This window comes from Chanodichthys erythropterus, chromosome 8 (assembly GCF_024489055.1).
Source record: "Chanodichthys erythropterus isolate Z2021 chromosome 8, ASM2448905v1, whole genome shotgun sequence".
NCBI classification, from domain to species: domain Eukaryota; kingdom Metazoa; phylum Chordata; class Actinopteri; order Cypriniformes; family Xenocyprididae; genus Chanodichthys; species Chanodichthys erythropterus.
The window spans coordinates 16,333,028-16,346,396 of NC_090228.1; the positions used below are offsets into that span (position 1 = coordinate 16,333,028).

Genomic DNA, 13,369 nt, shown 5'->3' on the forward strand with positions numbered 1-13,369 from the left:
TTTGGCTACTATTATAGGCAATGTATCATTTCTAAAGGCCAATTCACACTGCAGACCAACGCCGCCAGTCACCACATTACAGCCGTCACTTCTCAGATATTCTAACACGGATTCAGCATGTTCAATCGGTGAAAACAAGCTCCGACAGACGCCAACAGGGCTAACACACTGATCTGACAAAACCCAATGAAGCCTGTTGCTGTCTGTCAGTGCAGTGTGAACTGTCTTTAAAATCTTACAAGTATGTTAAATTTTGCAAGTAAGTTAACGTGGTAATTTAATGCCACTAGAAAAGGATAGCTCATCCAAAAATTAAAGTCATTCTTTACTCACCCTGGTGTTGTACACCTTTTACTTTTTTAACGGACCACAAAAGGTGAAAATTAAAATAAGTTGCTTGTGCTCATCCATATAAATGGCTAAAAAAAAAAAAAAAGATACAAAAGTGTCACAAAATGATTCGTGCCATATTGTCCATAAGTGTTCTGAGGGCATTCAATGGGGTTTAGTAAAAAACAGGGGAATTTCATTATTATTTAGAAAAAATCCTGACCCTGGCCATTGGTCATTATATTTTAGTTATTTAGTTCATCTCAGGATACATGATCTTGACCTTCACTCCTCAGCATCCTCAAAAGTGACAATTTTGGTATGTACAGTAATAAATTCCCACTGGATAAAAAGCATCATTTTCCCTCTTTCAGTCGGAAGTCCAAAGCAAAGAGTTGTGAATGTGAATTCATGTTGACCAAATAGAGTATTGTGCACTACAGTTAAAAAAATAATAATAATAAAGAAATATAGGACAACTGTTATATTGCTTTCAGCAACATTTCTAGACAAAAATATACTAGGTATAGAGCGCACTGTAAAACAGATCAAATTCTAACCCCTTTCAGCAAACATACACTGAAGAGGACCAACCACTTGCATTCAAAGGCAGGAAAACTTCCTGTAGAGATCTCGTGATGGAGGACCACGCTACATCGAGCTCTATGTCATCCTGCATCTTCATCCAGCACAAATACAACATTGAGTGTTTCTTTTGCAACAGAGGCCTCTGCGAAAGCCACCAGTGTCTCATTTGCATGGCTAGCAGCCTTAGGACACAGCTCCCTCCATGGAAGGGGTAATGACAGCATTTTAATTTGCTTCTATTTTAGCAGGAAAAAAAATAGCTGGGAGGCTAATTGTGTGCACAGTGCGTTGAGTTTAGGCACAGTGGAGGTCTGTATGCCCTCTGCAGGAAACATTCACCTCATCTCACACTGCCATGAGCACTGCGATGAAACAGCATTTCCAGATCATGGAGCACGCTAACGCAGGTACATGGGAAGAGATGTTAGCATACAATCAGACAAGTAAGTATCCCAAAAATGCCAAAAGATGGAGAATCTATAATAATTCATGATGGGATCTACTGTTCCAAAATACATGGGGTCAATTGATATAGGTTTTCCCACATAGACTCCATACTCTGCAGAAAGCTCTGTAGCTCTGTCAAATTTGCTTAAATGTGGTACTCCTTTTAACACTATTTTATGTAATGCCACACAAATAAATGTGCATACATACGAAATTAAATATACATGTTGCTAATCTCAAAATGATCGCTGTAAAACTGTTTGTGTCACCTAAAACTATTTAAAATAGTCTGTTAATTGAAATAAAGCTGAAATAAAATAAAATACAAATATTGGCAAAAAAATGAATGTTTAGGTTAAGTACTAAAATTACTAAAATATAAACTAAGGCTACATAGAAATATTTAAAAAAGAAAATAATTAAAATTTAAAAATAAAAGCTAATTCAAAATACCATAATAGAATATAAATAATTGTAAAATAACACTAGTGTTGTCAAAGGTACCGACTTCGGTACCAAGTCAGTACTGAAATTTTAAAAATGTGATACCAGCATTTCCTTTCATTCTTAAACACCTCTGATTGGCCATAGTGTTCACAGGCTCAACAGATATATCTGTGATTGATTAAAATGATCAGCGCTTCAAAAACATTTCGTAAATAGACATCTTTGAGTGCTCACACAGATACATGGAGCTTTTGAAAGCAGGCGTCTATCGGCGGATCCATCTATCAGCGGATATATTAGGGATCCGCTGATAGACGCCTGCTTTCAAACGCTCCTGTGTGCATCTATGTAAGCGCTTAGTGAAGAACATCAAAGATGTCCATTTACAACATGTTTTTGAAGTGTTGATCATTGTAGCCAATCACAGACATATCTGTTGAGCACTTGAACACAATGGCCAATCACAGGTTTAGGATTCCGTTCAACAACGCTCAAAACGCTAGGGGAAATGCTGGTATCGTCACATTTTTTAAATTTCAGTACTGACTTGGTACCGAAGTCGGTATTTTTGACAACACTAAACAATGCTGCAAAATACAACAAAAACATCCAATTTAGATTACACAAGATAATTAGACTAAGATAAATAGACAGGAACACATACACAAAAACAAACAAACATCCAAGCTCAAAGAAAAAGTATTAGAAATGGTGAGCAACACTAAGCTTTATTAGTAGAGTTCTAATTTCAAAAAGCGACAAAATGTCACCCTCACAAGGGGGTCAGAACGAGAGGGGGGGGGGCTCTTTCACACAGCACAGAGCCAACAGTGACTGCATCTCTTCCTTTCAGTCAGTGTCTCTCTCCATCCAGTCACTTAGCAACAAACTAGCAACTTGAAAAACCCTGCAAGCTCCTCATATAGTGAATACTGAGCCAGTGGATGAACAGACAAACAAAAGCAAGAAAAAGAAATAAGTGAGACAGGGAGGGGAGAAAGGGGCATAGGACGAATGAACAAAATGGGTACTTAAAATCATGAGTTCATTCACACTAGGAAAGAGTTCCGACTAAAACTCTCAGACTGTGGATTTAAGACAGAGCTGAAGTAAAAGGAACACATGAGGGATGGAAACAAGAAGATTTTGAGTTATTCACAGAATAAAAGCTGAAAATGAGAACGAAAAGAGAAGACAGGAGGAGTTTAATCGAAAGATTGGGAGATGGAATGACTACAGATTAAAGCCTGAACTGCAGAGAGCACACTGGGATCCACATGTTCACTCTTACACAAACAATAATACAAAATCCATCAATAAACTCAACTCTGTTCTGCTACCACCCTTTGATTCAGCTTCAGATATCTTTGATATAAGTTTCAAAGATATTAAATAATTCAGGTGTACACTACAGAATACCTTTCATTTTTGTATTTGTATGTCAAATAAGAAAAGTACAGCAATTTAATGCTCTATGAAAAATCAGACAAACATTAACATGTTCAGAACAGATTTTTACAGAAAGGACTAAAACTGGTACAGTAAAAACCTGCTTGGTTAACCAAGTTACCTCAACATATGGTAAAGCATAGTAAATTATAAATTAATTTACTGTAAAATACTGTCCAATTTGTGGCTTTTGGTAGTTAAAATGTATTAATTACCATACAAACGGTAACACATCAAATACAATTAGTTTCTATCCTTTTTTGTTATCAGTAAATGTACGTTACAGTGTATTGCATTACATTTTGTGTTTTTTATTTAATGTTTATTGCATTAGTATGTTACCCTGATGATGTTTTGCACAACCTGCATTATAATAATGTTTTTGATGGTGAATTTCTGGCAACCACAGCTACCTATTTTTTTTTACAGTAAACCAATATTTTTCTCCATACTCAAATTCCCCCATTCAGATTTTTGCTTTTAACAAAGTATTTGCTCACTACAAAAGCATTCCAAACCTGTACAACTTTAATTAGGAACTCTGAATGATGTACAAGGATATTCTTCAGAAATCACCAACAGTTTGAAAAAGTCAAATGGGAATGACATGAGGGTGAGTAAATAAATGGCAGAAGTCTAGACTAATTCTTAAAATAAAAATAAAAAAGCAATATAATGTTGTAACATGCAGAAATACTGTAGTATCAGATCAGCAGATTCAGAGAACTTTCAATATTTGCTTTTAGATTCACTTTTCACTTCATAAAATTTGACTTAACCCAAAAATCTTGCAGAGGGCCGAGATCACTTTCAAAAGCTTCATCTATTAATCTAAAAATAATGTGCCTTTACAAAAGACTTTTTAAGGCCTTACTGGATACGAAATCATACAGAGGCAAATCTCATCCTTATGAACTCAGTTCCAGCACGTCAATACTTAAAATCACGACAGCAGGACAAAGAGCAAAAATCAGAAAATCTCATGGCTGCCGTACTTCAAATATGCACGAATGTCCATATTCGGTTGAAACAAGAGGCCACTGGCAGTGTTTATGGCGTGTTGCAGTTTGAGCATGTGTGTGGTGAGGAGAAATCTCTAATGTGACTCTACCACAGCAGCTCTCCCAGGGGAGCTCAGCCGCCCAGAGTGTGTCCTGCCTGTCAAACACACCATTAATTATTCAGCGAGAGAGAGAGAGATTGTGGGCTACACTGATCAGCAACACAGAACAAATGAGAGAGAGAGAGCATGAGCGAGAGAGATGGAAACAGAGATAATCTTAAATAATGATGTTGGGATGTGCGGCTTATGTAATGGCAGAACTTCATGGTGCTGCTCACCCGTGCAAAACTTGCCAACACGATGTGGGTTGTATGGGTGGTTGCCAGAGTGTTGCCTTGCGGTTGCTTACAGGCACAAGTCAAAAGGGTCCACATCAATGCCTCTATAGTATTTTGGGTAGAGTTACACCAGCCATTTGTCAAACCTTTATTAAATTAGGATATTTTCAGTAAGGGCTAAGTTACATCCAACATACTGAACAAATGGTGCAAAGCAAGACATATCTTGTAAGCTCTGTGTAATGTATATGCACATATGTCTACCTTTATTGATTCAGTAAGCAACTTTCAAATTGGTAAACCAAAGTACTATTAAAGTGCGCATTTAAGTTCATCTTGTTACCAGTTCAAACTTTCAAACAATGTTGATTACCTTTTGCCTACAAATATGACAGAATAATCAGTGATATTAAATATTTATATTATTCAAATATAGAAGGAATAAAGCAGTAATAATTAGGGCGATATCGCAAATCGAGAAATGATTGTGGATCGATTCTGAGATTCGCTCTTGAATCGATTCTGAGCTTAGTTTTTAACAGCAGACGGCACTGGGTGCTTTAGAAAGAGCCGTACTCTGCTTGCTTCCAGTTCCTTAAATACATCACTTGAACCTTCTATCAAATAATCATCCATAGTTCAAAAAGTTTGAAACGAATTACAAGGGTGTTTGCAGTGGGCTGTTTACACTAATCTCGCATCATAAAAGCATTCTGAGGTAAAAGTACATTCTCAGACTCTGTGCCAAATGCACAAGCGCTCTTCTTTGTGAGCATTTGAGTGTGCGGTTTAAAACTAGCCTAGAGAGCCAGAATTGATTAGAGAGAATTGCAATGCATTCAGAAAATCTCAGAATCATCCCACAAATCGAGAAGTATCGATTTGTCACAAACCTAGTAATAATAATAATAATAATAATAATATAGACTGAATTAAAATATAAACAGAACTGTTAAACAGATGGCAAATTAATGAAGACGGAGAATGGGAGCATCAGCTAAAACTTCTTGGCTGATGTTGATAATTAAAATTGCCAAATTTATTAGCATATAAGCTTAATGGTGCTCTAAGCGATCCTGGGTGGAGTAACTTCCTGTTGACGTTCGAAGTGTTGTCAAACAAAACAGAGGCTAGCTAGACCCTCCCTCCTCCTCCTCCTCCTCCCCCCCCTCCCCTCCGTGCTTCCTGAAACAATCATAAACACGCATTTAAAATCATTCTTGTCGGTTATTGGCTGGAGCACTGTTTATTGTTTCCAGGTCCAGGCTGCACCAGTTTGTTTTTATTGCCGCTTTCGGAGCTTGTGGCGACTATAGAGACCACGTTTTTTCACAGTGTGTTCAGGGGACAGGCAGCTAGCGGATAGTAAGGAGATGTTTGCTGTATGTGACAAAAAATGTTTTGGCCTAAAAACGCGTGACAGCGCTTCGAGCACCTTTAATAAATCCTGAACATCGTCGTCAGTCCATTGGTCGTATTTTTAAACTCCAATGTTGATTTGAATAGCAAACATCTCTTACTGCATGCACCACAACAGACTTTTAAAAATGGTGGCTGAAATAAAATGGTGCATGGAGTCAACCAATCAAAATGCTGCATGAACTCAACCAATCAGCATGTTCAGCGCCCCAGTCCCACCCCTGAAAGTTCCGGAACTTTGAAAAAGTACTACCTCACGAGCAGGAACGTTTTAAGGGTGAAATTTTTACCCAGAACTTCATTTAGACCCTGGTTCCTACACACCGAGTACCACCCCAAAGACCTTAGTCCCTGGGGAAAGTTCCTGCGGTGGAAACACGGCTTAACATGCATACAAAAGCATAACCAGACATAAAACACTCAAGTGGTAAAAAAAAATAGTAAGCCAACTCACAAACTACGTCTATGTGCGAGACAAAATACACTGAGAAATACTGAGACAGAGACACTACGGGTGTGTGTAAGACGTAGCGATTTTGAACAAAAAGGTCATTTATTGAGTTTGGACGATCTGTGAGAGGCAGCTGGGGCGGCACGCATGAGGATGAGTCATGACTGTGTCCGAGCAGCACTCTCTCTCCAAGCTGCCACGCTTGAGTTTCTGCATGTGCTGCCATCAACGGTCTTCTTTCCTCTCACTTTACTGCATGAACGCACACACATACACAAACAATGGCCTCGGCTCTCCTCCACTAAGGCAAGAAATGAGAGAGGAAGAGAGAGATAAACCAGATCTATTCTCTCTCATCAAGTTCAACCTAATTTCAGACAAAGTGTATCTATACATGTATATATGTGTGTGTGTGTGTTTTGCAGCGCACTCACACACACTCGGTGTGGCACACTAAAGCACTCAGCACATGCAGCAGTCCTGAGCCTCTGATTGACCTAGGAGTTTTTACAGTGTCTAATCACTCATCATGCTCCCATATGTGTGTTAAAAACAGCTATCCATTGCAATAACATTTACTCAAATCTGTAGCAGGCACTCAAACTAAGAGAAAGTAACTGTATGGATGCAAACCAAAAGATTAAACTATTCATAACAAATCAATATGTCTGGCATCCATATCAAAACAGCTTCACATTACGCAACACTTTAGTTAAAAACTAAATGAAAACACTGAAATTTATATTCTAAGGCATAAACAGTACAGCAAAATTTATAGTAGTTAACACTGACACCACTGCACAATATGCATGTCATACCACTATCAGCCCTACAAAGTCATGTTGGGCTCTCGGCTCAGGTAGCAGGACACTCTTTTTGCCTTATTTGCCAACTTTAAAAGATTAATATCGACATATTTGATCAATTTATATATTGATTCAACTCTATCAGAGCACAGATGCGTTCACTCTTTTTGTAGCAGCTTGCTATGTGTGCTTTAGGAAATCCAAAGCCTACATTCTTAATTCCACTTGGTGGAAACCTCAAAAGCAGGAGGTGTGTGTGGAAGAAACATGCAGCCTCTCATGCCAGTTTAATTACGTGCTTCAGATCATGAGAGATTAGAGCCAGATTGAGAGGAACAACTTTTAGGATGCAGCTTAAAGTGGGCCTTCCACAGCACACACAGCATGTATGGAGAAAGGGCGGAAAACAAAAAACAAATCAATTTGTTGAAACAAATGCACTTCATCACAAAAAGCCTGAACTACTGCACAGATTAGTCAATTTTGTTATTTGGATACAAGGTAGAATTTTAATTACTTAGCATCCAAACAATTCATTAAGGATTTTTTTTTTTTTTTTTTTTTTTTTAATGAATGATGATATGTGACACTTGATGAGAATATCCATTTTATACTTATGTTGTTGCCTAATTCATACTTTGTGTGAGGTATTTTAAGCTAATCACATATTTCAGAAAAAAAAATATATTCAGCATATAAAACAAAACAATAATTGCTGTTTATTAAACTTAAAAATCCTTATAGAAAAATGCAAATTCCATGACCTTTCCATTTTGTACATACATATTTTATGTACATGTGTGTGTGTGTTTCATAAACAGCATTTATTAAAATAATATATTCTAAACTTTTATGATTACTCACTGTACAAATTGTTTTTTGTGTGGACACTTTCTCTAAAGAAATGTAAAAACTAGTCCAGAATCAGAAATAGTCATGGAAATTTCTATTGTGAATGTTTCTTATAAAAACTTAGAGTAGAGTAACTTAAGAGTAATGTATAGCATTCATATAAACATTTTAAATGAAAAAAATAAAATTTCTAGCTTATGATATATTTCTAAGCTGAGCAAAACTAGAAAAACTTAAATTCTTTGACATTGAGCATGGAAACATGTCATCTTAAATGTTTAAGTTTTTTCATAACAGGCAAGGCTCTGTTTCACTGTGGGTGATAAAGGTCATGAGGTCATTTTTTTTTTTTTTTTTCCTGTCTCTTTTGTAATTCTTAGCAGTAGGTTCCTGTGTCCAGTATAAAGTGCAGGTTAAAGTTAGGCTCTTAAAAAAGCTCCTCTCATTAGGCCTGACTGCACCGCCAACCTAATTCACACAACACTAATGGAAACAGCACCCGCACAGGGTCAAGCACCCTGAGGAGAAGGTAAGAATAGTGTGCAAGCATGTGATTTCCTCATTAAGTGTCTGAACCATCATATCCATGGTTCCTCAATGTGGGCATGTAATTTCAGTGACCATTATTCATAGAGTAACTGAAAAAGATAGCCATAAGCTGAATATAGCACAAAAACGTGTGTTTGAGTATCTCAAGTGAAGACAGCAGTAAGGAGACAGACCAAGAAGAGAACGGACAGATAGTTGTCACAAAATGACCGGCGAGACCAAACATCACAGGCACTGTCGAGTCAACTATAGAAATGGAAAGTCTAGAAACAGTTTGTGAAGACTAAAGCGACAGAAACAGACTGTAAATGACAGGAGGCCTTACCTCTCTCTGAAGAACCAGCTCTTTGGTGAACAGCATGGCTTCCTCGCTGTACGGTTCTGCCACCTGCATCCCACCTGGCATGTTTCGAGACCCTCGGGGGCACTCAATACCTGCATACACAAAGAGAGTGAGATTAGGTTGTTTTATATAACAATCCTTTTTTTTCTATCTTACAATGTATTTTTTTTTGGTCGTGCACCCGATTTTCACATTTCATGTGAAAAAAAAAAAAAAAAAAAAAAAAGATGTTTGATTAATTTTCATTTTTCAGAGTGTGCGTATCAATGAATCAATAAATGAAAATATTGATTTAACGATTAATTTGTGCAACGCTCAAACATATTTCCATAAAAACCCATGTGGTATTTTTCATGTATTACAATGTTCCAATAAAACTATATTTTATATAAAAACAATAGTTAATACCTATAGTAAACTACCGTTATATTAATGCTTATGAATAAACAATATTATTCCACCTTGTTTAAATATAATGGGGAAAAAAGCTTGTGAAAACATGCCTTGATTATTTTGACTATATTTTGCAAATATTTTTATTTACTTTATTTTCAGTATATTAAATTTATGGTTCCACTGAGTGGAGAAAAAAAAAAATCTGTAAAATGGCTACAGAATAATTGACTAATGCATTATTCTCACAAGGGTCTTTAAAACATGATTGACACAATGTATAATTTTTAACACAAGCAAAACTGAACCACTTTAAGCACAGAAAAAAATACCTTGGCTTTGCTTATTCGCCTTACACAACATTGTTGATAATATAATTCTGCACTGAATGAACCATAAAAAAAAAATACACTCACAAACTTGTATATTAGGATATCTGCATAAGGCTCAAGAATACATTTTGAAAGCATTTTGAAGTTCTACAGATGGTGGTACCAGCACCTGATTTGGTAGCACTGGGGTGTAAACCTTTTTTTTCTCGATTCACAAAAACGGTAACATCTGTACAACCTGTCTTCCATAGTATCTATGACACATTTGCAGATCATAACCACTTGTAAATCCACAGATGACACCTCACTACCATGGTAAAAACTAACTATGTTTTCTATTGTATTTAGTAGAGAGGCACTGAATTATTGGTCGATTCAAATACCTAAATATTTGTCACTTGCTCTCTTATTTGAAGTTTTGCCATTAAAATAGATAGTGTTTTGATCAAGTTTAAAAAAAAAAAAAGCAAGCATTAAGTTATACTTGCTAGTTTATGGCTGCATCATCAAATAATTTCTAATGAACTTGGATTAGATCCATTTAACATTCAGCAGTCCAACATAAATACATCAATTCAAAAGAACAAAGATACATATGAAATATGCCTTTTTCATGCTATAGCCGATATATACAGCCAATGATGTAAATTGATCAAAAATCTTCCAATAAATATTGGCGGCCAATAAATATCGGTGCATCTAGTATTTAGAAGGTATTATGGGATTTAGTCTAAAAATTTCATTACTCCTTTAATGCCGGTTCATTAAAAATATAATATTTTGATATAATGAAAATCCCACATTTCTGCCACAATAACATGGTTACAGTTAGTGTTACTGTAGTAAATCCATGGTAAATGTTGGTAATTTGAGGACTGAAAAGTCTTTAACTGCATCATTGTGGCTCAATGTTTCTCATGTTTTCCGCATTAATGTTACCGAGAACATCATCACGAACTTCATCGGCCATCATCTTAGTTTAAAATCACAGAGACTTGTGGTTTGTATCAGAACTGCTGTAAACTCAAATGATTCTTACTGAATCTGACAGTGCTGTTTAGTGGTCACATGATCGAGACCGGTCGAATGGTCAGTAAACAGATACGCTCTAAGCTCATACTGCGCTGTCTTTTGGACCAAGCTGATAAATGGCCTGGTGTGATGCGGTTCAAACGAGTAGCGCCATTTTTCATTCTGATTTTGGACACATCTGTCATTTAATGCATCTCATACACAACAAAAATGTAGCACTAATCAGTTAGGCAAATAAGTATTAGCACAAGTGCGAGTTCTAACAAAATTTAGTCGCAAAGGAAAAAAGGTTACAAAATGTAGCAGCACAAAAGGACATCTCTTGTTATAATAGCTATAATAGAAATCCCCCATTCCCCAAAATAACTGAAAACACAAATACAATAACTAGCCATTCGGCATTATCCAGCTCTGAGAAAGGAAAGAAAAAAGCCCCTGAAACAACTCAATTATCTGGTAATTGTCAGTAAATAGCCCCAAAATTAGCATTTAAATTGCTCCAGGCATCCGATCTACTCAAAGGCAGAACACGATTTCTGACAATAACAAGTGTTTTCAGAGCCGGACGTTTGTGAACTGGTTGAAGAGCGTGATACATAAGAGTGACAATGCTTGAGAAACAAGCCTGAAAAACTATTAAGAACGAATCCGTCTCCATCTCAAGAGAGCAGAACGTTGGTCTTAAAAGCACAGAACCATCTTAAAATTTGCACCTTGACAGGCTCTTAGTTAAATGATGCAATTAACTAACACCGGCCAATCAAGCTTTGACCTCCTTGTTAAAGAAATCAGTTTATACAAAGATATTCGCATAAACACATTATCTACAGAGTGGCTGCTATATCTACTCATCAAAACAGCATTCAACGAATGAGACACAGGCAATGAAATTGCAGCCTTGGTAAGAGAAATATTTAAAATCCCATTCATAAAAAGTTCCAAGGTTATGGTAAAAATGTCTCAAACTGTTTTTTCTTGTTTCCTTGCAGCTCTCAATGAAAGGAGCGGTGTGTATAAGTGATTTTCTCTTGAACAGGCATAATGACTTCTAACAGTCAACGCCTCCTTGCGTGGCCTTGAAAAATGACGTTTCACTGCAGGGCACGGGGCTTCAATATGAGCGGCGAACAAAACACAGCAGTTCAACCTGTTCAACCCTGACTTCCTCAATTAGAACAGAACGATCATACAATTGTTAGCCTTGCTGATCCAGAGATGTCACATGGCGCAAACAGACGGCAGCTTCAAGAAAATTTTCAGAGGGTTTTTTGTTTGGTCTGTGTTACACAATGAAAATATTTACTTTGACCAGAGAACTGCTTTGACAAGACGAAAAACAAACAAATACAAATGTAATTTGTGGAAGCGTGAAAAAATGGTTTCCAGGATCAGTCTTGCACCAATTAAGCTGACTGATCATTTCCGACAGCGGGAAATCTGATCCTAGACAAGATACCTCAACACAAAAACATTTTTGATAAAAAAAGTAAATAAAGAAACTGTTCACCATAATTCCCTTGTATCCAATATAATACAAAGTAATATATGGTGAAAAACATTTAAAATTAGGGCTGGGCAATATGAAGATATATTGTCACTGTGGTATAAAATGTATATCATTGGATATATGATGAAATGCATGAATGAGAATATAAAGAGAGGGACGTGCTAGATGTTGAAAGAGTTATAAGTGCAATATATCCTGAAAAGGAGCTGTGAGGTGCTCGTGCTGACTGGCAAAGTACACGCACGGAAAGCTGCCTCCCTCAAAAGGCGATTGCGAATTTGGGACGTGCTCAATGTTATTAGGCACAATAAGCAGTGAAAAAAAACTCAATGCACAGAAAGTCATGTCTCTCAGCACGCAATTGCAAATTCGGTTCTCTTTCACACTTTGAGCTTGAATGGTCGAATAAACACGCAATTATGTCAAAATGCCCATTGTGTGGAGTATTCATGTAAACACAGCTAGTTATGTCTCAAGTGAAAGTAAACAGTTGGGTGTATACCGGATGTGTTTCAGTATAATGGATCCATGTGTTTGGTCTTAAAGTGACAGCAGCCTAATATATACCTGCTGCTCTGTGTCATTAATGTGAAAAAAAAAAAAAAGAATATAACTTACTAGTCTAACTGGTAAGACTTTACTATAAGGTTCATTAGTTAAACATTAGTTAATGTATTAACTAAAATAAACTAACCATGAGCAATACATTTGTTACTGTATTTACTAATCTTTATTAACGTTAGTTAATGAAAATACAGTTGTTCATTGTTTGTTCATGTTAGTTCACAGTGCATTAACTAATGTTAACAAGATTTTAATAATGTATTAGTAAAGGTTGAAATTAACATTAACAAAGATTAATAAATACTGTAGTAGTTCAGTTCATTATTAGTTCATGTTAACTAATGTAGTTAACTAATGTTAACTAATGAAGCTTATTGTAAAGTGTTACCCTCTAACTTATTTTAGCTTTAATAAGAATACATTTTAACACGTTAAAAATACTTAACGCAGCATCCTTTTTTCTGTCATAATTTGGCTATCGTTACATTATATCAGGGGTAGGCAAGTTCGGTCCTAGAG

General features: G+C 36.4%; 1 protein-coding gene across 1 annotated transcript in view; it reads right to left on the reverse strand.

The window, feature by feature from the left end:
- snd1 (staphylococcal nuclease and tudor domain containing 1) overlaps positions 1-13,369 on the reverse strand; it is a 185,511-nt gene that overhangs the window by 96,796 nt on the left and 75,346 nt on the right. The window contains exon 16 of the mRNA XM_067392060.1: positions 9,005-9,114. Within this exon, the coding sequence (XP_067248161.1) occupies positions 9,005-9,114 (110 nt within the window). The remainder of the gene's footprint in view (positions 1-9,004; positions 9,115-13,369) is intronic.